At 44.8% G+C, this 27,316-nt stretch overlaps 2 protein-coding genes across 4 annotated transcripts in view; one reads left to right on the forward strand and one right to left on the reverse strand.

The window, feature by feature from the left end:
* LOC135257716 (intermembrane lipid transfer protein VPS13B-like) overlaps positions 1-5,003 on the forward strand; it is a 302,540-nt gene extending 297,537 nt beyond the window's left edge. For all 3 annotated transcript variants that reach the window (XM_064340776.1, XM_064340785.1, XM_064340767.1), the window contains 3 exons: positions 1,395-1,497; positions 2,616-2,865; positions 3,477-5,003. In XM_064340776.1, the coding sequence (XP_064196846.1) occupies positions 1,395-1,497; positions 2,616-2,865; positions 3,477-3,734 (611 nt within the window). In that variant the 3' untranslated portion in view covers positions 3,735-5,003. The remainder of the gene's footprint in view (positions 1-1,394; positions 1,498-2,615; positions 2,866-3,476) is intronic.
* A 787-nt stretch (positions 5,004-5,790) lies between these two features.
* Positions 5,791-26,526, reverse strand: LOC135257735 (regulator of G-protein signaling 22). The gene is made up of 25 exons (XM_064340804.1): positions 26,118-26,526; positions 25,950-25,978; positions 25,762-25,824; positions 25,234-25,413; positions 22,402-22,487; positions 21,671-21,821; positions 21,071-21,248; positions 20,336-20,867; positions 19,650-19,811; positions 19,138-19,315; positions 18,426-18,686; positions 18,162-18,284; positions 17,343-17,444; positions 15,825-16,019; positions 15,393-15,485; positions 14,695-14,861; positions 14,214-14,376; positions 13,273-13,431; positions 11,776-11,844; positions 11,410-11,571; positions 10,353-10,532; positions 9,500-9,658; positions 8,765-8,896; positions 8,450-8,564; positions 5,791-7,078 (listed from the first exon to the last, which is right to left on the reverse strand). Exons 1-25 carry the CDS (start codon positions 26,140-26,142, stop codon positions 6,984-6,986), a joined length of 3,759 nt encoding a protein of 1,252 aa, XP_064196874.1. The 5' UTR covers positions 26,143-26,526; the 3' UTR covers positions 5,791-6,983.
* Between the last annotated feature and the right edge of the window lie 790 nt (positions 26,527-27,316).

The raw sequence follows: 27,316 nt of genomic DNA on the forward strand, positions 1-27,316 counted from the left end.
CCTCCCACACACGCACACACTCACATGCACGCACACACTCACACACGCACACACACACTCACACACGCACGCACACACTCACACACACGCACACATGCACTCACCCACAAAAGCACACACACACGCACGCACTCACCCACAAAAGCACACACACATGCACGCTCATACTCACACACACACACACACACACACGCACGCACGCACACACTCACACACACACGCACGCACTCACCCACAAAAGCACACACGTCCACCCCACCCTGTTTGTTCCAGGGTGATGGCATCATTTGCCTGTGCTTTATGAACTGTTCTGAATGCATTACATCATCACAACTGGTTGCATAGCTGGGAAGATGTGATGTGAAATGCATGCAGATATTGTCCCTCTGTGGCATATTGCTGTTACTCCATCTGGAACAAGTGGGAAGAGGGTCTGATGATCACAATGTGTTCTGATTTGGGATCTGTTGAAGTGAATCATATAACTCTCATATAACAGATGGCGGTCCTGAGCATCTAACTCTGTGTGAGTGACTCCTTAGAGTGTAACTCTGTGTGAGTGAATCCTTAGAGTGTAACTCTGTGTGAGTGACTCCTTAGAGTGTAACTCTGTGTGAGTGACTCCTTAGAGTGTAACCTGTGTGAGTGAATCCTTAGAGTGTAACTCTGTGTGAGTGAATCCTTAGAGTGTAACTCTGTGTGAGTGAATCCTTAGAGTGTAACTCTGTGTGAGTGAATCCTTAGAGTGTAACTCTGTGTGAGTGACTCCTTGGAGTGTAACTCTGTGTGAGTGACTCCTTAGAGTGTAACTCTGTGTGAGTGAATCCTTAGAGTGTAACTCTGTGTGAGTGACTCCTTAGAGTGTAACTCTGTGTGAGTGACTCCTTAGAGTGTAACTCTGTGTGAGTGAATCCTTAGAGTGTAACTCTGTGTGAGTGAATCCTTAGAGTGTAACTCTGTGTGAGTGACTCCTTAGAGTGTAACTCTGTGTGAGTGACTCCTTAGAGTGTAACTCTGTGTGAGTGACTCCTTAGAGTGTAACTCTGTGTGAGTGAATCCTTAGAGTGTAACTCTGTGTGAGTGACTCCTTAGAGTGTAACTCTGTGTGAGTGACTCCTTAGAGTGTAACTCTGTGTGAGTGAATCCTTAGAGTGTAACTCTGTGTGAGTGACTCCTTAGAGTGTAACTCTGTGTGAGTGACTCCTTAGAGTGTAACTCTGTGTGAGTGAATCCTTAGAGTGTAACTCTGTGTGAGTGAATCCTTAGAGTGTAACTCTGTGTGAGTGACTCCTTAGAGTGTAACTCTGTGTGAGTGACTCGTTCGAGTGTAACTCTGTGTGAGTGATTCTCCAGTGCGTGCGTTGAGTAACGGCTCTTTTTCTTTCTCATGGAAGGCATCCTGCACGGGGCTGGCCTCTGGCAGCTGCCCAAACAGCTCTACCTCCCTGCCGAAGAGAAGTCTGCCCAGGCGCCCAACAGTCACGTCAAATACGTCTGGTAAGAGCCGCCCCACCCTGCCCCGCCCCGCCCTGCTCTGCCCCCGCAGCCCCGAGGCCTGTATGCTTTTATCTGCATGTTGTAGCCAGTCCCTTCCTTTAGTGCTGCTTGCAAAAAGGGGTTTTATAAGTGTGCTGTGAGAGCTTCCAGTAAGCTGGCATTCTCATGGTTTTACACTGACTCTGTGCAGGGAGGTTTTCATTAGGAGTGCGGAGGTGATGTTGGCAGAGGGGTGGGGGGGGGTATGCTGTGGTATTTCCAGAATGTGCAGCCCCTGAGCGAGGTTACCACTGGGTCCTAACCCCCCTCCCTCCCTGATGGAGACTGGAGGAGGAGGAACGTGAGGGGAGAGGGTGCTGTTAAAAAGGGAGGGGGTGCTCTTAAAGATGGAGAGGGTGCTGTTAAAGTGAGTTTGGGCGAAGTGTAGTGCAGGGGTAGCGCTGTGAGGAAAGACAGACGCAGGCCCAGTGTGGGGGTGGGCTCTCCGTGGGGCAGGTAGCGTTAAGTCTGGGTCAGGCCTCAACACTGAACAGAGCACACCAGGGCCGCTCACTAATGCCCCACTTGACATCGGCCTCTTAATTACCTCCGCAGTGCTGTGTTTCAGATGTGTCATGCGCACGTGCACCAAGCAGAAATATGAAAAAGTCATGCAGGAGTGCGCTGTGTTGGCCGTGGGCAAGTGGGAGTGTGAGCACTGTTTGGTTTATACATGGTGGTCGATGGCGTTTGAGCACTTACAGCACAGTGACCAATCATGCATGAGCGTGTGTGTGTGTGTGTGAGTGTGTGTGAGAACACAGTATGTGAATCTACGTTTGTGTGAACATGAACTGTATCTATGTATGTTTGCAGCAGCTGGTGCGTGTGTGTGTGTGTGTGTGTATGTGTGTGTGTATAGTAGCAGCTGAATCTCTGCAGTGTGTGTAGCTGCTGAATCTCTGCGCTGTGTATAATAGCAGCTAAATCTGCGTTGTGTGTGTGTGCAGCAGCTGAATCTCTGTGGTGTGTGTGTGCGTGTGTGTGTATGTAGCAGCTGAATCTGCAGTGTGTGTGTAGTAGCAGCTGAGTCTCTGCAGTGTGTAGTAGCACCTAAATCTGCGATGTGCGTCCTGCAGGAAGATGCTCCAGTCGCTGGGCCGGCCGGAGGTGCACATGGCGCTGGACGTGACCATCGTGAGCGGCTCGGGGCAGGAGCACGCGGGCTGCCTGCTGCTGACGGGGGAGGTGCTGTTCGTGGTGAGCCTGAGCGAGGACACGCAGCAGCAGGCCTTCCCCATCACCGAGGTGGAGTGCCAGCAGGAGCCCGGCCAGGACGGCCTGCTCACCCTCAGCCTCCGCCAGCACAGGGTCACCAGCGACACGGAGGTGAGGCCCAGCAGTCTCGAAAAGCACATTGTGAAGTATTCAGTCATTTGCACATGGAAACATTTGATTTTCCTTTTTCCTAATCTTCATCAGGTCAGAACAAATAACAAGACATACCTATATAGACACCTTGAATCACATGACACACGCATCCAGTCACGACACACGCATCCAGCCACATGACACACGCATCCAGTCACATGGCACATCGGTCATGGACACATCCAGTGGACAAATACAATTCAATTGTGTGTGATTGTATGATGAAATTCTATGATCACAATGCGTATGAAGATACAATTTCATCACACTAAGAGTGCAAAAAATTGATTCAAGTCCAAGAGGAATAGGCTAGTGATGAATGACAGTCATCCCAGCATTGCATACTGCATATTATTCTATCAGTAGAGTCAATGCACAAGTCAATTAGAGTCCATTGATTTTTGTTTTATATAGCATTAGTCAGTATATGGTGGAAGTGGCTTCATATTGTACAGGTTTTTGTGCAGCATGTACCTGCTGTGGCACACCTGGAGTGCCAGTCTAGCTGTACAGACTCCATCACAGTAGCAGGGCTAGTGGCCTCAGAGCTGACCCCCCCCCCCTTACAGGGCGACGGCGCTCGGGAGCGGCTGTCGGAGCAGCAGTACCGCCGCCTGATGGACTACGTGACGCGGACGTCGCAGCACCTGTCCCCCTCCAGCGCCGCCCTGCAGCAGCAGCAGCAGCAGCCGCCCGTCACGCCCGCCGAGCCCCCGGCGACCGTCACCAAGACCTACCGCTACCTGGTGGAGCCGGCCTTCGCCCGCGTCTTCGTCAGCAAGTTCACCACGGTGAAGAACAAGGCCCTGAGGATCGGCTTCCACTGACCCGCGCCCCCCACCCCGCTGTGCCCGCGCGGTCGCTCTCGCCCGCGTACGTAAGTGTGTGTGGGGGGGTGTGCGCCCGCGGCTCGCTCCCACACAGCACAGCGTCATCAGCGCTCCAGTTTGTACTCTGATTCTTACTGGAAATGAGGGATGGGATTAGAGAGTTCACACAGTGATGACACTCAGAACACACTAACTGGATTAAAGAAGGGATGGATTTATTCAAAAATATATGAATGTTATTTATAAAAACTTGTATGTTTGCAAGGCGTCCATTCACATGGAAAGTTAATATTTTGATAAAGTTCATACAGTCCACTTAATCACATTTATTTTTGTTTGTTTGTTTGTTAGTTTTTGTAAACACTAAAGGATACATAGGAGCAAAACCAGCCTGAGGCCTAATGGTCGTCATTTTGAGGTGCCTGGAGATGAAATCGTGCTTTTGATAACTGTAAAATGTTCTCCTAATTCAGTATTCTTTGCGTTCACTGTTTACAGCACGTGCTTCTGAATAAGAATATTAGCACATCGTTTTTCACACGCCAGCTTATGTGCAATATCAGTACACTCTGAAAGACAAAGAGCTGCTTAGTCCAGATCCGAGCCTCAACCAAAATATACATGTACTTGTTTTCCATGTTTATTGATGGTCTGTTATCTTGAAGCCACAAGGGGTTTTTGCTTCCATTTGATGGCTTCAGTGTGAGTTTATACTGTTATTTTTCTACATTCATCTCTGCCAAGTCTGCTTTTAGGTGAAAGGGTTATATTATTGAGATTACCTTTTTGTTAAATTTGTTTAAAATCAGTCTGCATTGTAAAGCCAACATACTTTTGTAAAGCCGCCTAATGCTTTTAATTTATATATAAATGGTAATCAGATGTATTAATACTTAAATATTTAATTCTATTAAAATATTAATGTAATGTGATTGCTTGAATCATTATTTTAAAATGTTACCTTGAAATCGCATGAGGTTGTTTCAGAAATCGGGTTTCGAAAGCATTTGGCCTCACAGAATCCTGTTCTCGAAAGTTGAGGAACAGTGTCGTGTTTTTGGCTGTTTCATTCCTTTCTGGGATGCACATGTTATTTTTATAGCTTCAAGGGGAATTTTGTACAGTTTGTGGTCATATATGATTAAATGAAATTCAGAAGACTCCCAGTCAATACTGGCTGTGCGCGACCGCTCTGTTAATGTGAAATATGTGGTCTACCGCACTTCTGACTGAAATTCAAATAAAATTTTCCACTGACTATTCCAACTATGTATTGCCAGGGTTACTATCTTCACTAAACAGAGAATGCTCAAAAACATCTTTCATTGCTCAGTAGATGTACTGTACAAGTCACTGTGGATTGATGAAGCAGTGGGAAGGTTTTAGACAATGGCAAGTGGATGCCACACAGTGGCAGTACTGAACTGGGTTCAGAGCTCACCGTGCAGGTCCCAGCATTGTGCTGGCCTCTGGGAGGAGAGGAAGATAAAAAGGTCTGTATGCTCATATATACACACGTTATAAGAGTTATGTATGCTCATATATACACACGTAATAAGAGTTATGTATGCTCAGATACACACATTATAAGATTTATGTATGCTCAGATACACACGTATAAGAGTTATGTATGCACAGATACATGTTATAAGAGTTATATTTGCTCAAATAAACAAGCAGGTTATTTATACTGAGATGCATGTTATAATTTATGAATGCACATTGTAGGAGTTATTTATGTTCAGATACACATTATATTTTATGTATGGTCAGTTATACACGTTTTAAGGGTTATATGCACAGATACACATTATAAGAGCTATATATGCTCAGATAAATGTTATAATTAATGTATGCCGTTATACACATTAGAGTTATGCATACTCAGATATGCATTATAACATTTATGTTATATTTGTTCAGTTACACGTTGTTATGTATGCTCAGATACGCTCGTTATAAGTTATGTATGCTCAGGTGCACACGTCATAGTTTGTTTAGCTTTATTTCAACTGTACAGCACCACCATTTTGAATCAACAGGCATCCACATATGACAAAAAAGAAACCATTTGTTTATTGTGCATATTTCAAACAAATTTAAATACTCAACAGCCAAAACAACAGCGCAAAACTGCATTGAATAACTACAAGCGAGTACTATATTTTTGATTCAGTAACTGGAGTGCTGGATTATCACTATGAATTGAAGGTCCACAAATTGACAGATTTCAGATTGTTTTATGTTAGAAATAAAAGTATCTCTTACAATTAATTTTGCAATCTTCTCCCAGTAAGTCAATAAGTGGACACTCAAAGTGATGAATAAAAACAGGTAATATAATGGGGGCTAAATGTTTCCAGTTTTATTTTATATTTAGTTGTATACATTGGTGACTAATGGGGCCTCTCTGCACTACAAGGCAGTGCTCAGACAGTTGGTTCTTTCTACGTGAACTTAATTGCTGCATTCCAGAGACCCGCAACTGTCTCCACGACACCTGTTTCCATGGAGGCCAAGACAACAGGACTCGTCTGACCAATAAGATCCATGATTTCTGCGGACGCTCACCAGACTGAGCTATAAATGGCACTCATAACTGTGCCTCCCGGGGCTGCTGGGCATAATGTCCACCAGAGGACCTGAAAGATCAAATCCTGCTCCCCACCCTGAGACTCAAGCCTACCTGTGCCTCTGCACATTGTGACCAGCACAGTCCCACAGGCTCAGGGATGGCTGATTATCTTCACCCAGCACAGAAAGGTTCAGTTGGCGGTGTCCTGCCAATCTTGTCAGGATGTTACAGCAATAGGACGGGCCTACAAGCTGGAAGAATGGAATTTCCTGATAATTTTTTAAAATAAAAGTTTTCCCAGAATTTTCCCAATTTCCCGATAAGAAAAAACTATCCGATTTTCATTTACCAACAATTACCATTGGGCATTTCCAAAACTGAATGGGAAAAAGACAAAATAGGGAAAAAGAAGTTAATGTTTATCCCATTGCTGAAGAAACAGGTAGAGTGTTGTATAACCACAAAACACAAAGGAACCTCCAGTGTCTTGCAGTGTGTTACAGTGTGACTGTCATAAAGACTCCACTGTGTGTGGTAGTGCACATATCCACTCCCCAGCAGCAAAATCCTTACAGGCTTTCCCCCACGGGCTGCTGCATCTGTCTACATAAAACACAGGAAGAGCGACCCCTGGAGCCGACACCCGGCATTGCAGTCTGTGAAGGGTGACATCAGTGTGGAATGTTCTGGGGCCGTGTGGACAGGATGGATGGCTGGCTGCGGCTGCGTCTGCTGCCCTCCGACTTGATGCTGTGCCTGGAGGAGTCTGGGATGGGGTCAGGGGTCAGGGTTCAGAGAGCACACACTGTAAAAAATGTCTGAATTTTACAAGAAAATCTGTAAAAGAGCGAAGGTACGAAACTGTAAACAGATGAAATGTAAATAATTGTATTATTTACAGTGAAATACCGCAATACATTTAACATTTGTAGCCTGCTGCCCTATGCATAACATATTGTTGTCATTATCTATATGGTAAAGGTCTGACAAACCAGAAAATTATTTTTTTTTATTTATTTTTTTTTTAAGTGCAGGCTCACATTTGCATTCAGGCATGCACACAAATGTATGCACACACACACACACACTCTCTCACACAGGTACACGCTGAAAACACACGTACTTGCACAAATTAATTTACTCTCACACACGTAACGTGTGTATATGTATTTACACACACACACAGGCATACACAGTCCCGCAGTAGTAAAAGCTCACATACGCCACGTGAGTCTGAGTAGCTCTGCTGGAGAGGGGGGATGACCTCCATGTGTGTCCTTCAGGAAATCTCATCCCCCCTCTCCCCATTAAAAAGGCATTTACGCCCTGTCTTATTTACACTGCTGTGTCAAGTTACCTCTAATGTTTGCTACTCGCTGCATTTACACCCAGTGAACAATTCCTGCCCACTGGCTGGCCGTGTAGCAAGGAAGATGGAGGTTTGGTGAGAAAAAGACTAGGCTTGATTAACAGACGAGAGAGAGAACTTCACACCCAACCACATGACCACACCACACTGAGATGCACCTCATTAGACTGATGGTGGAAAAGAGAAGCGCTTCTTCCTGTCCATATTACGAGCTTGGAGCCTTTGCCTGAGAGCCAGATAGTTTTCAAATTACTTTTTAATGAGTCTACTAATCTGAGGCTTGGAAGCCCTGAAAGTGTACAAATTGTACTGTGTTTGGCTGACAGAGAGGGCTTAACAATCCATCATTCCTAAGGATGACAAGAGACCTTCTGTAATTAATGACAGACTCAACATGAACCAACATGACCCTACCAGGCATATCTGCTATTACCTTAAAATGTGCTGCCTACATCACTGAAGAGAAACCTTGTTCACATGTAATGGGAGTAATCATCAATGTGGTTTAATTCTGATACTGTGGGTGCCCAGAATTTATGAAGAATATATAATGACAGGAACAGTCCCTTCAGTCCATTTACGCTCATCACTGACCTACCTACAGTCTACCCTGCACTGTGTCAAGCCTGGGCTTGAATACCACTTTGGAAGTCAATGGTATATTACATTTGTTTGTGTATTCTGCCTATTTTGACTGTGTGTATATCCTTGTATGTGCTTGTGCAAGTGTATGTGTGCATGTGTGTCTGTATGAACACGTGTGTTTACCTGTTCCGGAGGACAGGGAGAGAGAGCCAACACCCCGCTCCAGCTGAGCGTGACTCTGCAGCAGGGCCTGCTCCTGTTCCAGGGCACTTATGTACTTGGAGTAAGACCAGGACACCTGAGGATACGCACGAGTGTCAGTTACAGCCCAGTGACACGGATGCCTCTAGGTTTCCTGAGGTTGTGACCTGTAATTACGCTTCCAGGTCATTCAGAATTCTGCCTTTTTAAATTCTGCAGTAGAATAAACCTACGAACTGGTGGCCCTTCATGGTAAGTTTGATTTTCATCATAGTGTGTGTGACTGGAGCTGCTTGCCTGTGGAGTAGGGTACGCTGGTCCCCCGTTCTCTCTGGCCGTCACTCCTTCCTCCTGACTCCCTCCAAACACACTGCCCCCATCCTCAAACAGCCCCACTGCCAGACTGCTCTTCTGCTTCTCCGCTTCCTCCTGCCCATCAGCCCGCAAAGCACAAGCACCTCAGCGTCCAGTGACCACAAGTGGGAGTCAGAGGTCAGTACAGACATGGACATAGTCAATGTCAATATAAAACTTGTATATGCATTTTTTGCTGTTTTGTACTTCAGTGCACATTGAAAGTCCTCCTCCATCTTTATGTTCTATCAGTGTTACATTAATAATGTTGGTTCAAAACTTCAGATGACTAGTTTTAATATATATTTTTGGTTGCTGTTTTTTTGTTTGTTTCTTTTTTTGTTGTAGATACAAGGTTTTTGGTGACAATATAAGAGATCAGTAAAGCAATCTATACATCAGACAGTTCAGCAAAGGAATGTATATATCAGAGAGATCAGTAAAGTCATGTATATATCAGAGAGATCAGTAAAGTAATGTATATATCAGAGAGATCAGTAAAGTCATGTATATATCAGAGAGATCAGTAAAGTCAGGGATACACCACAGAGATCAATAAAGAAATGTAAATATCAGAGAGATCAGTAAAGTCATGTATATATCAGAGAGATCAGTAAAGGTATACATAAGGGACATTGGTTCAGACAGTAAGGTATGCCAGAATGAGGCATGGATGACCTGCGCTCTCCTTTCCTCCTCTCTCCTCCGGCGCTGGAGTTTCTCCTTCTGTTTCTCTTTCCTGACCTCCAGCATGGGCAGGATGTGCCTCTCCTCCACACTGCTCCTGAAGGACAGGAACTGCGGCCACAGCTTAAACAGCTGTGTGAACACGGACATCTGCATGTGCACATTCACGCGCAAACACACACACGCGCACACATGCACACGCACACAGACACACACGCAGACACACACACGCGCACACATGCACGCGCACACACACGTATACACACAAAAGAAATTGAGAAAAGAGAAGGCACAGGGAGTGATGCAAATTTTGTCAAGATTTTTAGTTCCGTTTTTGACTTCCAGCACTGTAGTCGAGCAGATTTCAGCTCTGAGATTCATTATTCATTTAATGCAGCAATTATGAACATGGGCTTAATTCAGTGTCCTTACACTTAATGCGTGTGCCTAGTGTTTAGAATTTCTGTGTCATTTGGAGCATCATCAAAGTTGAAGTGTTAAACAGGATGTTTACACACTTTTGTAAGTCCAGTTCTAACACAAACTTCAAAAAGATAATATTCAAGTATAATACAGGCCAAATCATGGATGGCCAGTCCTGGAGTGCCACAGGGTCTGCTGATTGTTTTCACCTTAAAATCTGCAAACACTTTAGATCCAAGACCCCTGGTGAGGTGCATGATCAACTGCTTTCATTTTAATAAAGTGTCTGTCTAACAGTGGAATCAAGCAAACCTTGCAAATCTCCTGGACCAAGGTTGGTATAAATTCTAGAAAGCTCCAATAAGTATTTCTGCTAAGTGAAAGTATATTTCTGTATGTAAGAGCAGAGCTCCTTGAAGACCTGCGCCTCTCTGAAGATGTAGGGTCCCAGGTCCCTCCTCCTCTCCAGAATGTCCCGGGCCTGCTCAGGGGGGATGAGGATCTGCAGGGCGGGGGGGATGGACGAGTTGATGAAGGCGTTGACGATGAGGGTGACCTTGTGCTGGATGGTGGCCTCGTCGCAGTGCGAGTGGAACAGGTTCTGGGGACGGGAAGGGAAGGGTGATGAAGAGATGAAGAGATCCTCCTGACCAGCTCCTCTACGACCCTTCCCAAGAAAGCAAGGCTATAACAGGCACATGAGAGGTTCAGTCAGTAAGGGCTCTCACTTCAAGTGCTGGCTGAGCCCAATAGCTGAAACTGCACAAGTCTGAGTCCACATTATACAGTAGTCTATGTAAGGCACTCTTCTCCTGTGATGGGTGCCAGCTCTCCTGTAGTACGCTGTGTGCTCTGCAGTGTGTGAAATAATAGATTTGTGTGTAAATCTATCAGAGGAGAACAGTGGCAGTGGCAGTGCTCTCTGCACAGGTGTGGGTGGCACTGATGTGAGAGAATAGCTGAATTAGTCATCCTGAAAGCTTCAATGCCTTGTACTACAAGGGAAATAGCACAGGTTAGACTGCTATCTTGGTGTTAAAGCTGTGTATGAGCACCAGTGGTAGAGATGCTCCATAGAAGGACATTCTGTTCTTACAGTATTTTTAGCTGCGACCGCAGCTCTATAGCTCTGTCTGTCAGTTGGTCGGTCGGTCCACAAAAGTGTCCCACCCCGTATCGGCCACAGTTTTCGCCCCAGGATGCTGAAATTTGACATGGACGTTGGTCATAACCGGAAGGTACAGCTGAGCCGATTGACCAAAAGGGGGCATGGCGATGGGTGTGGCCTATCACAAAAAGGCGCATAACCCCCGAATGGATTCACAGATTTGCACAAGATTTTGTGGAAAGGTCACGTGTTTTTGTGAGGGTGTGTGCGTGGATGCATGCACACATGGATGCATGCGCGTGTGCGGTCGCAGCTAATGCGGATTTCCGCTTGTTTAAACAGTGGATCTGCGGTGTCTGAGACAGCTTACCTTGTACCTCTGTACCTCCAGCCAGAAGAGCACACCATTCTCCAGGAAGTCCCCCTTCAGGGATACAAAGTGCTGGAACTGGTGACAAGTAACCGGGTTTAACAGGGCCCTGCGGAAGGCCAGGACCTCCTTGGACGAAGCCATCCAGGTACCGTCTACGTGCTGCCGGTAAAGACAAGGGTTTATGTGTGTGTGTGTGTGTGTACATGTGCATGTGCATGTGCGTGCGCGTGTGTGCATGTGCGTGTGTGTGTGTGTGTGTGCGTGCGTGCGTGCGTGCGTGTGTGTGTGTGTGTGTGTACATGTGTGCTTGGAAAAGGAAACATTTTAATAAGCCATACCTGTCCCAGGTACTTCTATACTAACCTTCCACACCTCTCTCTTCTTCCGGTGGCGGAGGAAGAGCTGGTCCTCGACCACGTCATCTACCTGGGACTAAACACAGCAGTGGAAACACAGTGGCGCTCAATACTGCAGAACACTACAGCACTGAATACTGTAGTCACCAAGGCACTATACAGCCCAGAACTCTAAAGAACTGAACACTGCAGTCACCGAGACACTATACAGCCCAGAACATTAAAGCACTGAACACTGACCACATCAAGGCACTATACAGCCCAGGACACTACAGCACTGAACACTGCAGTCACCGAGACACTACACAGCCCAGAACACTACAGCATTGAACACTCCAGTCACAAGACACTATACACCCCAGAACACTACAGTACTGAACACTGTCGTCAAAGGAACAAAACAACCTAGATCACTGCCACACAAACAGTATAAATCACAATTCAGGTTAATTCAATATAGCCTTATTTATCCCACATGAGGCAAATTAAGAATTAAATCACAACAGAACATTATAGCACTGAATACTAAACTAAAAGAAAAATCAAAATTGAACACCACAGCCCAAGCAAAAACAGCAATGCGGAATACGGTAACACTAAACACAACCAAAACATACCAAACACGATGGGAATGAACATAGCAGTACTGAGAAAGTTGGTACAGAGAATTCACTGGCACTCAATATCTGAAAACGTCAGCAAGAAATCAAAAGGCACAAAACAAAATCTGAACCCAGACCTGAACACTCATACTCAACATCACAGGAGTCCTTCAGTCCGATATTCCCGCTCTTACAGTCACCTCTCTCACTTATCTCTGCATTTCCACAGAGCCACAGGTGAAACACTAAACTACACTAGTGTCCCATTACCTGATGGTCTGGGTATTTGCTAGTCAACGTGATACTATAATTAGAAACACATTAGGTACTGATGGTACAATTAAAGAAATGTAATGGATAAAAATGACAGAAATTGATCTCACACTGGAGACCTGTTAACAGTGTCCGGCAATTTGTGGGCAGGAACATAATTAGCGCTTGTTAACGTTACCTGTCCACATCTTATGTGCTTGTCATACAGTTTCCATCACTCTGATTGGCTCATTGTGGCCTCACCACAGTGCCCCAACTGCTCACCTTACCTTGTGCTGACTCAGAACTTCTACTTTGTCTTATATTTTGGGACATTTCCCATCTTATCATATATTTTCAGGACAATACCCACCTCACCTTATACTTTTGGGACAATGCTCACCTCAAGTCATTTCTTTAGGACACTGCCCACCTCACCTTATACCTTTGGGACAATGTTCACCTCAAGTCATTCTTTTAGGACACTGCCCATTTCTCCTTCTACTTTTTGGGAGTTGCCCCCCATGTGCTTTCAGGACAATGGCCACCAGACCTTGTGCATTGGTGCCCATGCTATCCCAGGCCGTTGCACATGCGGTGAGTCGTGTCGGAGGTCCCAGTTTCCCCAGCCCCTCGAGCAGCAGACCCACCTTTACTTTCTGCCTTTCTGCAAACTCGGGCGTGGCCAGGAAGAGGGGCAGCCACTTCTTCTCGATGCGGCGCCTGGCGTGGTCCTGCACCTCCGCCAGCATCGGGCCCAGGAGCCGACCGTGGAGGATCCGCCCCCAGCCGCCCCCCTGGCGAATCACCTGCAGTCACACGCGCAGGAAACAGTCACCGCTGCCCAAACACACATTACACAGAGACCCTCTTAGGCCCCATTACACCCTCTCCATTTACACTTCCTGTCTACATGATTTTAGCCTGGATATTACTCCGCAGAGTATTGCCAAGACTTGTGCATGCTTAAAATGAAATCATACTGCAGCCTTTACTTGTGTAGTGAGTTATGCTCTACAAGCACTAATAATTCCTCCATTGAACACACTCTGAAGCTCCAGCGGATATTAATTTCCCTGAGTCTTAAGCAAGTAGCAGAACCTTTCAGGAAGTCTGACAAACTACCAACTTTCAATGACGAACAACCCTCCAGAGACATGCGGAGATAATTACGTGTGATGCGATGTAAATACGCTTCAAGTCTGGGATAGCGTGTACCAGGCTGCGAGCGCGCTCAGGATAGGAGCATAGTCTCAGTCCCTAGAAAAGCTCCGCACGGTCGAGGAGCTGGATCTTCCAGTGATTTCACCCTCTGCTGGCAATGAGAAACAGCCTGGTGGCTGGGGAGTGGTGCCAGATCAAAGCGCAGCTCTGCCCTGAAACTCTGACTGAGAGCCAAGGCCGTAAAGCCGTCAGTCTCTCCAGATCCCCCGATGCACGGGGCAACTCCCTCCCAGCCGCCTAATGGACTCCCTGCTATTTCTCCAGCGTCGCAGCTGAACCTTTTAAATCCGATCCCTTAATTCAGAGCGTCTATCCCGAGCGCGAGCGTGTCAGAGCTGTCAGCGCCAGGCACAAAGGCTCTCGGTACCTCTTCCTGCTGCTCCCTGCTCGCCGGACTGTTGGGCCCAAAGAAGTACTTCCTGCTGATGTATCTGCTCCGGATGTCCTTGGACCTCTCCTCCCTCTGAGCCCTGTCCTTCTGAGGGAGCCTCTTATACTGCTCAATGTCCAGCCAGCACATCAGGTCCATGCTGTACAGCAAATACACACACACACACACATACATGCACACATGACCATGCACACATACATACACATAAATACAAACACAAATATACACACAGGCACATGCACATGCACACAAACACGCACATGTACACACACACACATATACACATATACACACACACAGGAACAAGTGAGCACATATACAGATACACAAACATGCACACACACACACGTACACACCCACATGTACACATGCAGGCAAGCACACACATAAACACACATTTATAATGTTATCAGTAGCTGTTGAGTATGTATTGACAGGTGAAACAGGTGATGGTCACCTGGCAAAATTTTCCTCCAAGAAGGAGTGGAACTGCTGCAGCTCCAAGCGGTGGCGCAGCACAGAGCCCAGGCGGTAGCGACGGAACTGTTCCGGAACCTCTGCCCACAAGTCGGGCTCACTGGGGACCTCTGGTGACGGAGGAGGGGGACTGCGCTCCGGTACACACTGAACAGACAAAGGACAGTAAGGCAAGGCAGCTATGCAGTGCAGTGCCAGGTTTCTCAAAGTATGGAATTCCTGTAAGAAGGTGGGATTTTGGGAGAACATCTGGGACTATATACAGGAGGCAACTGTAGACAAGATGAGGGTAGAAATCCTAAAATCGTTGAGCTGGATCTTTTTGATACCACTAGATATCACCAGTCACCAGTTACTTGCATACTTTGCATTTGTGCACAAATAATTCTTTGAAAACTATGTTATTATTTATACAATATCTGTAAAACATATTACATACACACTGTTGCAAGGGCTTGTAGTATGGTCCTGCAAATGATGTAGAGTGGATAATGTATGCTTCGATAGTTGCCATTATTTCTGTCCTTCCAAGCATACAAGAACACATCCAGGGAGTTTCCATGCTCTCACTAACATGAATTTGAACAGTCCAAGATAAGTCATCCATTGACTTCCATACTTAATCTAGACAGTATGCAGTTATGCACTGTAGAACACAGGGAGGCTCTCTGCAATTACCTGGTTGATTCGGCACAGTAACTTCCTGTGCATGACCTGCAGCTTCCTGTAGTGCGCCGTCTCTATGCGGCGAGTCTCCTCCCACAAATCCACCTGTGGACACACAACACACCAGCCATCTCAGCGCCACTGTACCTTCTACGTGAAACAGAAGTGCAACAATTATTTTTTCAAAAATGTTTTTTTTTTCTCTCCCTCAGTTTTGGATTCCCCATCCATTTGATCCACCGTGTGCGTAACTACACTGAGAACAAGAATGTGCCACTCATTCCTTCCTTAGATTGTGTATCGGAATATCTTAAATTAGCCTTTGCTAAGAGCATTTGCACATGTCCAAACACAAATTCAGCACAAAGTGCAAACACGGAAGTCCACATTATCTGGTGGAGGTGTGCTGTGGATGGAGTGTGTAAGGGGGCACGTCCTGCACACCTTCTCATAGGCAACCCTGTCCCTGTCGGTCATCATGGTCCAGGGCTCAAACAGCAGAGTCAGAACGTGCTCCTCCGCCGGGTCAAACAGTTCCTCGAAGGGCGGAGTCAGGCAGGCTTGGACCTGCCGCCTGCTCTCTTCATCCACTCCGACAGTCATCCTCGCACCGGGACTCAGGTACACAGAGTACAGGAGCTGAGAAGGGTCAAAATGCACACAACCATGTGGACTGAGTGCTATGTTCAAGTCAAGTTTATTTGTATAGCACATATTCATACAATTGAATGCAATTCAAGGTGCTTTACAGAATAGTGAAAAAAGAAATAAATAAAATCACATTGTTGATTCGGCATTACACCACACTCCTTGTCTTTTTGGTCATGAGATAAAAGGTGCTATATAAATGCAGTCCTTCATCGTTATTACGCACAGTCCTCTAAGGATCGAGAGACGTGGACCTTCAGACTTGGTGATATTTTGTTGGCATTTTTTTAGTTGCTTCTGGTCCAGATCAGAAGGAGCATGTGCAACACAGAATCATACACATTCATCTGCACACACTCTTCTCAATTTCTTCCTTAGCCCTTCATCAGAACCCACAAAATGACAACTGTATGGATTACGGCTAACCCACAAAAAAACCCACTTTTATGACATTTTAATGTATGTACACACAATGCAGATTAGGTAAACAAGGTCAAGTACTTTATATAAGTGCTGACAGTTTTGCATATGTTTCAACCTCTGTAAATTCTGTGGAGTGTTCTCATTTGGCTGCTTTTGAAAGCCCCAGGCTTAGACCGTGGAGGGGTACATGAAGACCCCATGGCACAAGACATGACTGGTCAAGAGGGGTCCCTCTTATGCATTCTTGCTGTGCCAAGTCCGTTTCCAATGCAAATGGAGAATTAAACATGATACTGAGATTTAATGACTGTCTCTCATACTTCCTCTCACTCACCTTCTCTCTATGGACTGGATTGAAGACGTGTTACTGAGTTTTTGGTGATCAGCTACATTTTGCATTTATAGACGCAAGTTGTCTCTCTCTGGCTGCCAGATGCCTGGTTCTGTGCCCAGTGCACACATGTGCCCCTGACAGCTATCCCCCAAACGCCTCCAGCCTGGTTCCCCAGGACTATCCATGTGTGACACCCTTCACAGGCCCAGCTAGTCCCCTACCCGTCACCAAACCGCCACGCTCCACCTAGTCTCAGCCCCGGCTTCCCCAAAGCATGTGGAGAGGAAAGGCACGGTTTCTGCAGCTTGTTTCTGCTGAAAAACCTGCACTGCTTCTAGCTGGTTTTAGCCAGCATTTAGTTATAGGTTCCTGGACTGACCAGACCCCTCCAATTAAGTCCCTGCCTACATGAAATCTTGATGCACCAGAGATAGTAACAGGCCACGGGTCTACTAAAGAAGCACATTCCCAGAAGTTGGGTGGACTGACATCTCATCAGTGCCAACTTACTCAGGCTCATAGTATATGTTCGAAAGGCCCTGTTCCACCTGGCTCACCTGGGCCTGCTGCTGCAGTCTGTAAGGATCCAGCCCATCCTGGTAGAACGTCTGGTGGTAGTCCTGCAGGTCAGTCCAGAAATGGATGCTGTTTGCCCACAGCTGTGGAGGGAAGAGGGAGAGATACTTCTGTGGAGAGGGTCTGAGGTGTAGTGGGCTTTTAGTGGCTTTATTTTTTATTTTTTACCATCAGTTAGATAGAATATGCTGCTAACTATTAATTTTTCCCCTTGGTCAGCACATTAATGATGAACTTGTTTTTGCTGACAGATTACCCTGTTTGTGTTACAGAGTTTCCAGTTAAGCACATTTATACTAGTGTACATACAGTTCAGCTGCTCATAACTGAAACAATGGAACAGCACTGTCGTTTGCATGTTACAGGGTTTGCATGTTGTGTGTGACTGGGTACGATGGTACCTGGTTTGTGTGTTACAGGGTATGATGGTACCTGGTTTGTGTGTTACAGGGTATGATGGTACCTGGTTTGTGTGTTACAGGGTATGATGGTACCTGGTTTGTGTGTTACAGGGTATGATGGTACCTGGTTTGTGTGTTACAGGGTATGATGGTACCTGGTTTGTGTGTTACAGGGTATGATGGTACCTGGTTTGTGTGTTACAGGGCATGATGGTACCTGGTTTGTGTGTTACAGGGCATGGTGGTACCTGGTTTGGGTGTTACAGGGTATGATGGTACCTGGATTGTGTTAGGGTATGATGGTACCTGGTTTGTGTGTTACAGGGTATGATGGTACCTGGTTTGTGTGTTACAGGGTATGATGGTACCTGGTTTGGGTGTTACAGGGTATGATGGTACCTGGTTTCCAGAGCACTCGCAGAAATGGGTGAAACAGAGGCCTGACCTCATCTCTGTGTGCAGGGCCTGTAGCATTCGCTCCATCCTCCTGCCACCAAGAAATGGACTACAGCTGCCATCAGACTAAGACCCACACACACAAGTACACACTGGAAAACAGTCTCTGCTAAATGGAAGTAATGTAATGTATGGTTATAATACATTTTATTTGATTGATTTCCTAAGATCCAGGAATATGAGGCCTATACAAAAACATTAACTTACCATCAACTGTTTGGTGAGGGGTGGAGTCCTCCTATCGATACAAAGGGAGAGCGGGCTGTCTTTGAGACGGGACTTTTTGTTGGCTGACTGGGCCCTGTTCATGGGAGCCCAGTGCGTTGTGGGAACAGCTCCGGTGGAAACAGGATACGGACTCTCCCAGAGTGGCTTCAGGCAGCTGCTGGGTGCTGCGTGTGTGTGGGGCCTGAGTGAGGCTTGCTTAGAGCCAGCGTGCCTTACGGATGCTGGCACAGGCTCCAGCATCTGGCCGACAGAGAAACAGAACGACCGTAACTCACTACTGACAGATATATGCTTCTTTCATAAGCTCACGTGTTCATGAGAAGTTACATTTCTTCGTCCTTTTTGTACACCACTACTGCTGCCATTCATTACTGCCAAAACTTACAACATTTCATGTGAAACAAAGGATAAAAGGCATAATGATTTGTAATTGATTATGAATAATTTTTGGAAAAAATAAATGCTCAGATAAGTTTGTTATTTTAAAAAACTTAGCAACTTTTACTGCATTTCACAGGCTAAAATAATTTGAAACACACCAACAGAGGCTGCCGGAGGAGCAGTGTATGTGCACAAGGCTTGTGTGCGCACACATGGGCGTGTGTGTGCATGTGTGTGCACGTGCTTGTGCATGTGTGTGTGTACGTGTGTGCATGTGTGTGAACGTGTGTGCGCTGCTGCTGCTGAGTACCTGCAGGCTGGTGGAGGGGGCGAGCCGGGGGCCGCAGGAGGCTGGGCGGAGGGGCAGCAGGGTGACAGTACGGGGGTTTGGGTGGATGCCGGAGGGAGGCCGCAGATGCCGATCTCGCCACAGCCGCAGACTGGCAATAACGGCCTCTTCATTCGGGCCTGTGTGGAACCGGGGCCACCTTGCAACAGCATTTAAGTGAGCTTGAGTGCTGAATCATCATCATCATCATCATCATCCATTCAATACAAAACTGGATATATAAACAAACTGGGCACTGCCTCAATGCTGTATATATCAAAGGAATCTATTTTTTTATAGTGACAGATCTGTCTTCCTTGTTAAATGGCAATGCAGCTAAAGAGAAGGATGTCTAATCTTGTAGGACTTGGCTGCATGTGGTATCCACGCAATCCTTTCTCTTTGTCTTAATTTTTTCCACAGTAGATACTTGATAATTCCCTGCATTGTATGTCCTGTCGGTCAGTGCAGTAACAGCAGCCTGTTCCTCTCACCAGTACAGGAGCAGCACCTCTGTGATGCGGATCTGGGCGAGATGCAGTTTATCTTCTGTCCAGCAGGGGACGCTGGCGAGACCCAGCCTGGATAGAACTTCTGCACTGAGTGCACACCGTCCACTGCTCAGGATGTACTGGGTCCTCATCCGAATCAAGAACCTTGGTCAGTGAGACGGCAGAAATTAGAAAACATATATTCCCACAAAAATTGCACAAACAATATTCCAGTACAAGGATGGGAGATTCCAATCACTGATGACCATTGTACATGAAGTTTAAAACATACCCTTCAATTGCAGACTGATTCCCACTAATCTTGTAGAACACAAATGAACTAAGCCCAATAACTGCTCTGCGGCATTCTGAGTATGTGAAGTTGAGCATGTAATGTCCCTAGATCTAAATCAGCAAATTAAATCAAAACCTTTTCTGCAATATAAAATCTGTAAGAAGCTTGCACTTTGAAATGAAGCTCAATATGATCTTTTTCTTTGGTACAGCTAAAGGTGAAAGGCACATAAATTGTGAATCTTTCTTCCTATTTAGAAGGTGAACTCCTACGTTAGAAGAATGAGTGGAAATTTGCTAAACACCTGCAATAACAAAAAGTAATTATCTACAATCTATATGGTTTTGAATGCAGCCCATTGAATACATTGTTGTTTTTTCAGTAAAGTATGTACCGGTGTTTGCTGTTTTTGTTCTGAAGAGACTGCAGACGCTCAATATCCATCCACAGATGGAACAGCTTCTCGCCAGGCGTCCCCTGTAAAAAGCTCTTGAAATCTTGGAGGCCCTTTTGGGCCTCACGGATACCACTTTGGCCCACGTCAACATCAATCTCCTCCGTCTCATCTAACAGCTCTAAACCCTCGCTCTCCTCTGCCTTCTGAGCACGGTCAGTAGCTGGTGGCCCATGGATGAGGGCTTCTGCGTGCGACCCTGCCAGCTGTGCCTGCTGAGCCACCATACCCTGTCCCCGGGCACGGCTCTTTGATCTGGCCTCATCCTGAGCGCACGGTGAGCCCGCTTTCATCTCTGATATAGCATTCTGCAGCACCTGCTCCACCACGGAGCGAGCGAAGTCTTCTAAAGCACTCGCAGTGAGGGTCTGGGGTGCTGATATACTGTGCTGCGGTCCTGCAGACCTGGTCTCTGTAAGGTAGACTTCCATAGCCTCATGAAGGCTCTGGGACTCCTGCTTCCTGTTGCATTCTGGAAACAAGGAGGCAAGGGGTTGCAGATCAAAATCTGGTAAGCTGTGAAGGAGATATTGTTCTTGTGGCTATGTTCAAGACCCTGCTCAGAGACAGGCTGGCCCACAGTCACAGAGGGTAGTTAAACCGAATACAGAACAAGGAAATATTATCATTTATACAGAAATATTTTCTGATATTTTCGTAAGTGGTGGCACTTACCAACACTGTCTTCTGAGGCTGGCTGTGGAGAGCTGAAGTCACTGATGGTGTCTGAAGTTCTAGGGCTGAGGGTGTCTTGACTGCCCACACTCAATGAGCGCACAGGTGTCATTATGGATTTGGTGCTGAGAGAAGTCTGGTTTTGACTGGTCAATGTTAACCAATCCCTGCTCTGTGTCTGTGTGATAGAGCCGAAGGGGCAGCAGAAACGAGATGTTACAGTGAAAACACACAGTTTTTGCGACATGAAGACCTCAGTAAATGTGCTGTTTGCATATTGTATGTCACAGAAAACAGATCAAGGCATGCAGAGTGGAGGGATTTGTGGTAATAATGATAAATGTAATTCACAGCTATTTTATTTATTTTTATTTTTTCCTTTATCGTTATTGAAACAGTAACGTTCTACATGGAGGAAAGGTTTTTTCGCAAATGTCTACAAATTGCTAGCCATGTCAACATTTTCAGAAATGTGTATTGTCTTTGCCTGAAAAGGCCGTTGGACAACCCTTGGTTAATTAGACCAGTACAAGGACAAACCAGTAACACCACTGTACTGACCATGGTGCCAATCATTTAAGATTGAGAAAGGCAGTTCACCTGTATTCTAGGGAGAGTCTCAGACTCATCTTGCACTGGGAGAGGGGCTGGCCGAGGCTCTGATGTCACAGCCCAGGGGCGGTAGGCGGAGTCTACCTGCAACCTCCGTCCTAGGCAACTGCTGTCCACCTGAGACAACAGCTTTGCTAGCCTGTGGGGGCAATGCCAAACAAAAACAACCATGAGCAAGCAAAACCATTAACTCTCACACTACTGGCATCGCTGCTAACTCACACCACCCAAACATATTTAAGAAATAAAGGGCATTGGATTCTGCACAAATATTACAGGAAATTACAAAGATAAATAAAATATACAGAACACAAAACTGTAATTGGTGTAGGGTTCCAATATATTTCCTACTTATTTAAAAATAGCTTCACTTGTCTCACATATGTACGGTACTATAAGCCTGACCAGGTTAATGCTCTGTCGTGAGATTCTACTTTTTTCCAGTCAGGGCATGTTCAATAAAGGTATTTAGATATGTTTACCAATGAAACAATGCAATGCAATTGAAGTGTCTACAAGTGTCAGTGCATGTTTTCTTTGGAACATTTAGGCTGGTTTTGAAACAAAGTCAAATGCTTGCCCCTAAAATGTTATTTTGTGAAAATGCTTTATGTGTTTTATTGTCAGCATAATCCACAAAATCATTCCCAGTATTCCTACAGAGCAGCATGATTCAGTAGCAAACTATCACACCTGTCACAAGAGCTCTGGGCCACTACCTGTACTCAAAGTAGCAATCACTCTGCAGAAATAAAGGCAGCCTCTCTCTCTCGATCCATTGAATCCCTTGTTCTCTGTCCAAACACTAGGGCAGACAAGTTTCACAATGATTAGGCTGTGCTGATTTCTTTCTAGGCTAATTATCATACAAAATATGTCAAGGTGCTGTATTTTTTAGCACCTAGCCAATGTAACTGCTGAAATAAGTATTGTACAGTTAGCCATTAAAAACCATATAAACCACAATCACATTATTCTAAATACCACCAGGGGGGAAGATAGGTCTAAGCAGTGATCAGCATCACTCTGTGAATTTATAATCACTTGTGTGACATTAGTACCAAGTAACTAAAAAGCTTTGAGGATTCTGGTGCCATGGTGGGATGTGTGACCAAGACAAGTGGCTTCAGGATATCCCAAAAACCATAGGAACCTTGTTATCTCAGTATCTAAGGAGCCAATGTCATTAGGGAATACACACATGTATAGGTATGGGGCATGCTGCCCCACCAAGTCGTAACTTGGCGCAATGGCATACCTTCCATCCCAATTGCACATTTGCAACAGATGATTTTGATGATTTGTGGAAAAAATATGGGTAAGCAGGTCAAAAGTGCGACCAGCTATACTCCTCAGGTGTCAGCATTGTGCTCCTAACAACAATGAGCATGTACCTAACTGTAGCATGACACCACTTCTGCATTTACAGAACTGCCTAGTGGTGAGGCTGTAATTACAAACTTTGAAAGGAACCCATTTCCCTATTCATGTACAAGAGTGTGTTTAAAAAGTGCCTGAAAAGCAAAGGCACAGGAGGTGACAAAAGGAAGGACCAACATAAGCTTGCATTGTGTTGTGTTGACACTTCTGTTTCCTACCACATGTGTATATTCAGACTAAAACATAAATTCACATAGAAAACAGAGCAGCATTCGCAACTCAGAGCCTGATTTACCAGGCCCAGAATTCTGAGGATTACCACAGTGCAGTCTGTAAGTATTTGGTCAATGACACAATTTTACATGTTTTGCCCCTGTACTCCAGCACACTGATTTTAAATCAAACAATGAATATGAGGTTAAAGAGCAGACTGTTAGCCTTAATTTAAAGGTATTTACATCCATATTGGATGATCCATGTAGGAATGCAGCCCGCGTTATATATAGTTCCCCCAATTTAGGGGCCCAAAAGTAACTGGACAAATTAACATTATCTTTTACATTATAAATGTAAAATAACACTGCCATATTTAGTACTTAGTTGCAAATCCTTTGCATTCAATGACTGCCTGAATTTTATGACCTATAGTCATCACCAGATGCTGAGTGTCTTCCCTGGTGATACTTTCCCAGTCCTGTACTGAGTTATGTTTAGTTCTTTGTTTTGGGGGATTTTTGCCTTCAGTCTTGCCTTCAGCAAGTGAAACGCACATTCAAACTCTTTGGTTGCTTGGTCAGTGTCAAAGACTTGCATGTCAGGTTAGGTATACTCCTGCCATTGCTTTTGACCAAGGCACTGACCTCAGCACTTGTCCTGCTTCAAGGCGAAGTGCCGTCCAATGAGATCTGAGGCATTGGGTTGGATCTGTGCAGATGTTTCTGTGCACTTCAGAATTCATCCTGCTGCAGCAGTCACATCATCAGTAATGACAAGTGAGCCAGTTCCAGTAGCAGCAATACATGCCCAAGCCATAACACTATCTCCACCATGTTTCAAAGATGAGGGGGGGGGGGGGGTGTTTTGGATCATGAACAGATCCTTTTTTTCTCCTCACTTTTCTCTCGCCATCAATTTTCTACAGGTTAATAATCATCTCACTGTCTTTAAGAATTTCTTCCAGAACTATGTACTTTTTAGCATATGCTAACCTGGCTATTCTGTTCTTCAGCCTCACCAGTGGTTAGCATCTTGTAGTTATGCTGGTGCAGTCTTATCTTTATTTTAGTCTTTGACACATCTAAGCCTACATCCTCGAGAGTGTTCCCGTTCTGTTCAATCGATGGAAAGTGGGTTTTTTTGTCACCGTCAACAGGATTCTTCGGTCATCCGCTACAGTGGTCTTCTGTGGTCTGCCAGGTTGTTTGCTAGTGCTGAGCTCACCAGTGCATTTTAGCTTCATAACAATATACCAAACAGTTGATTTCGACACAGTCAATATTTAGGTACGTCTCTGATCAACTTATTCTGATTATTCCACCCCATGATGGCCTGCTTTATTGGAATTTACACTTCTTTGGTCCTCATGTTGAGAGACAACAGCAATAGGTTTCAAATGCAAATTCCACACCGAGAATCAACTTAAGATATTTTGTTAGTTTTCATATGACGTAACAGCTGAGCAGCCAAACGTCCACATAATTTGTGTCCTCCAAAATGGGGGGACTCCATATAAAAAGGGATGGTTCACCCAATATGGATCTAAATACAGTACATCTATATTACAGCTGTCCATCTGCACATTTTAAAGTCATGTTCATCGTTTCATTTCAAATTCAATGTGCTGGAGTACAGAGCCAAAACAACGAAAATTGTGTCACTGTAAAAAACCTTACAGACTGCACTGTCCATGGCCAAACATGCTGTAGAAAAATATCTAACCATGACATCTTCTACAGGTAAGGAAACTTAAAAGGGCATTTAGTGTATGTGGAAAAACCTGAGATGGAAAACGTCTAGCGCACCTTTTACTATGGAAAGCAAGGTTTTTATTGGATCATATATGTCAATGTTTAACCACACAATGTAGCTGTATCTATTTTGGGGTTCAAGAAGCATCTCACAGCACCTATCTAAATAATTTAGTACAGATGTCACGACTTGGATGAACTTACCAGAACTGTGTAACTGTTGTCGATCATAGGGGTGTACGAGGGTTCTGCTTGATCATTAAGTAGTTTTGATCTATATTCCAATAGTGCCGATCTGATCTGCTGGGTCAAAGACTCGGCTGCTTCAGTCACCACCTCAAAGATTCCACTTTCCTTGTTGTATGTTACAGCCTCGTGAAACACCTATTGGCAGAAAAAAGAGTGTTTCTACTTTTCTGAAAATTCATGTGAGCAGGTCATTGTCAGTTTCTTAACCAAATAATTCAATTAAATTAAGAAATGTTTGATTAATTAAATTAAGAATCCCAAAGGTTCTGCACTAGGTAACTTCTGATGGGCAAAAGACATTAAGGTCATTCTTCTTCATCCCAATGCACATCCTTCCAAGAACATTTTAATTTCTTTACTCACTTATTTGTGTAAACCACAAAATTATAGTTGTAGCACTTGTACGTGTAGCACATACACTTAAACTAGGCGAGGTAAAACGAGCCAAAATGAAATGTGATGCTCTGATGCTAATCCACTCACAGGAAGACTCAAAAAGTCATTGAAATAGTGCACCAATAGATCGTCTGTGGCCAGCTTCTCTTCCTGAACAGAGGGAAATCGATTTGATCAGTTTCAGGACTTGTACCGCTCAGCAGAGTAAAACAATACCTGATTCACAAGTTATGCTTAGAATACAAAATTAATGCATTTAAGCGAAAAATACTTACAAAATTGTCGTTTGTTATATCTGGCGGTTCTATATAAATAAAAAGAAACAACGTTTTAATAGAAAAACATTCGAGAAAGAAAGAAACGAGAAAGAAAGCAGTTGATTACAGGCTTTAAAACAAGCATGTTTATCTTTGAGCTAATTTGAGTGTACGCGTTATTCTCACCTGTGGTAAGAATCTTCCCCAACATTTTCGACAAACGTCATGCCTTTTGTGCCTAAAGAAAAATTGATCTTTTCTGAGGTTGGTCTAGAAAGTTTTATTCAAAGCTGTCTCCAAGTTGTCTCCGAGTTTGACTTCTCAGGAATGTCAAGGCATTAAACCCAGCCGCTGAAGGTTGCTATGGAGGTGAACACAAACGCTTAGGGGAAACACTGACGATTCGAAAACCAGGGAAGGTGATGGGCGTTTGAGTGCTCAATCTCAGTTAGACTACATTCAATTTTAAAACAACTGTTCTGTGATTTATATTTATTGAGGTTATTGCCCAGGCAACTGATGTCCAACCAGAATTGTGGCTGTTCCTCGGTAGCGGCTTAAGGGCGACCATGCGTTTGCAGTCTGTGCTACAAGTCTGTGGAATATCATAGCACTCAACATCAAGCCCGCACCTTTCATCTCTGTTTTTAAATCAAGACTTAAAACGCACCTTTTTGCTCTCGCATTTACAAATGCTGAAATGTTTTTTTTTTCATAGCTTTTTACTGTTATTTTATTTATTTACTTTATATGCTGTGTGTGTTTTATATATGGGTCTCAACTATAAACTCTTACCTAAAAAAAACCCTTAATCAGGCTTAGGACGAGGCTACTACTTATTATTCACGGATAATTTCAGTCGAGCGGCATTATCGCCGCTGTGCTAACGCCTGTCATAAATTTAATGTATGCCGTATGAGGAAACTAGACCTGCCAGTATTACCAATAGTATTAAGGCAACTTATTTTTTTCAGCAATAGTGCTGTGAGTCCCGCACACTCATCGATCTGCTGCACTCTAGTGACAGTTATATGAATTACAAGTAAAATTGAATGGGTTGGAAGCAGAGACTGTAAAAAATATGGACACAGCTACTGTGACGTCACCCATTGACTCTCCGTGGGTCTCTAAAACACGTTTTGAAGCTCAATGGCGGGCGCGGCCATTTTCTCGATTTGGAGCCAAAACCATAGAGTTAAGCGGTCTTGTGATTTTTACAATTTGATTGACAGTCCGGTGCGGAAAAGCCCCTCAACCCGAACGAGGCTAGCTGACTGTCTGCCGTTATGTTTTAAAATATATTATCAGATGTTTACGGAGTTTAATTTCCATCCGTGACTGTACTGTGTCATGTAATCACGTTATGTATGACATTAAAAATACAA

This window comes from Anguilla rostrata, chromosome 1 (assembly GCF_018555375.3).
Source record: "Anguilla rostrata isolate EN2019 chromosome 1, ASM1855537v3, whole genome shotgun sequence".
Lineage (NCBI taxonomy): Eukaryota > Metazoa > Chordata > Actinopteri > Anguilliformes > Anguillidae > Anguilla > Anguilla rostrata.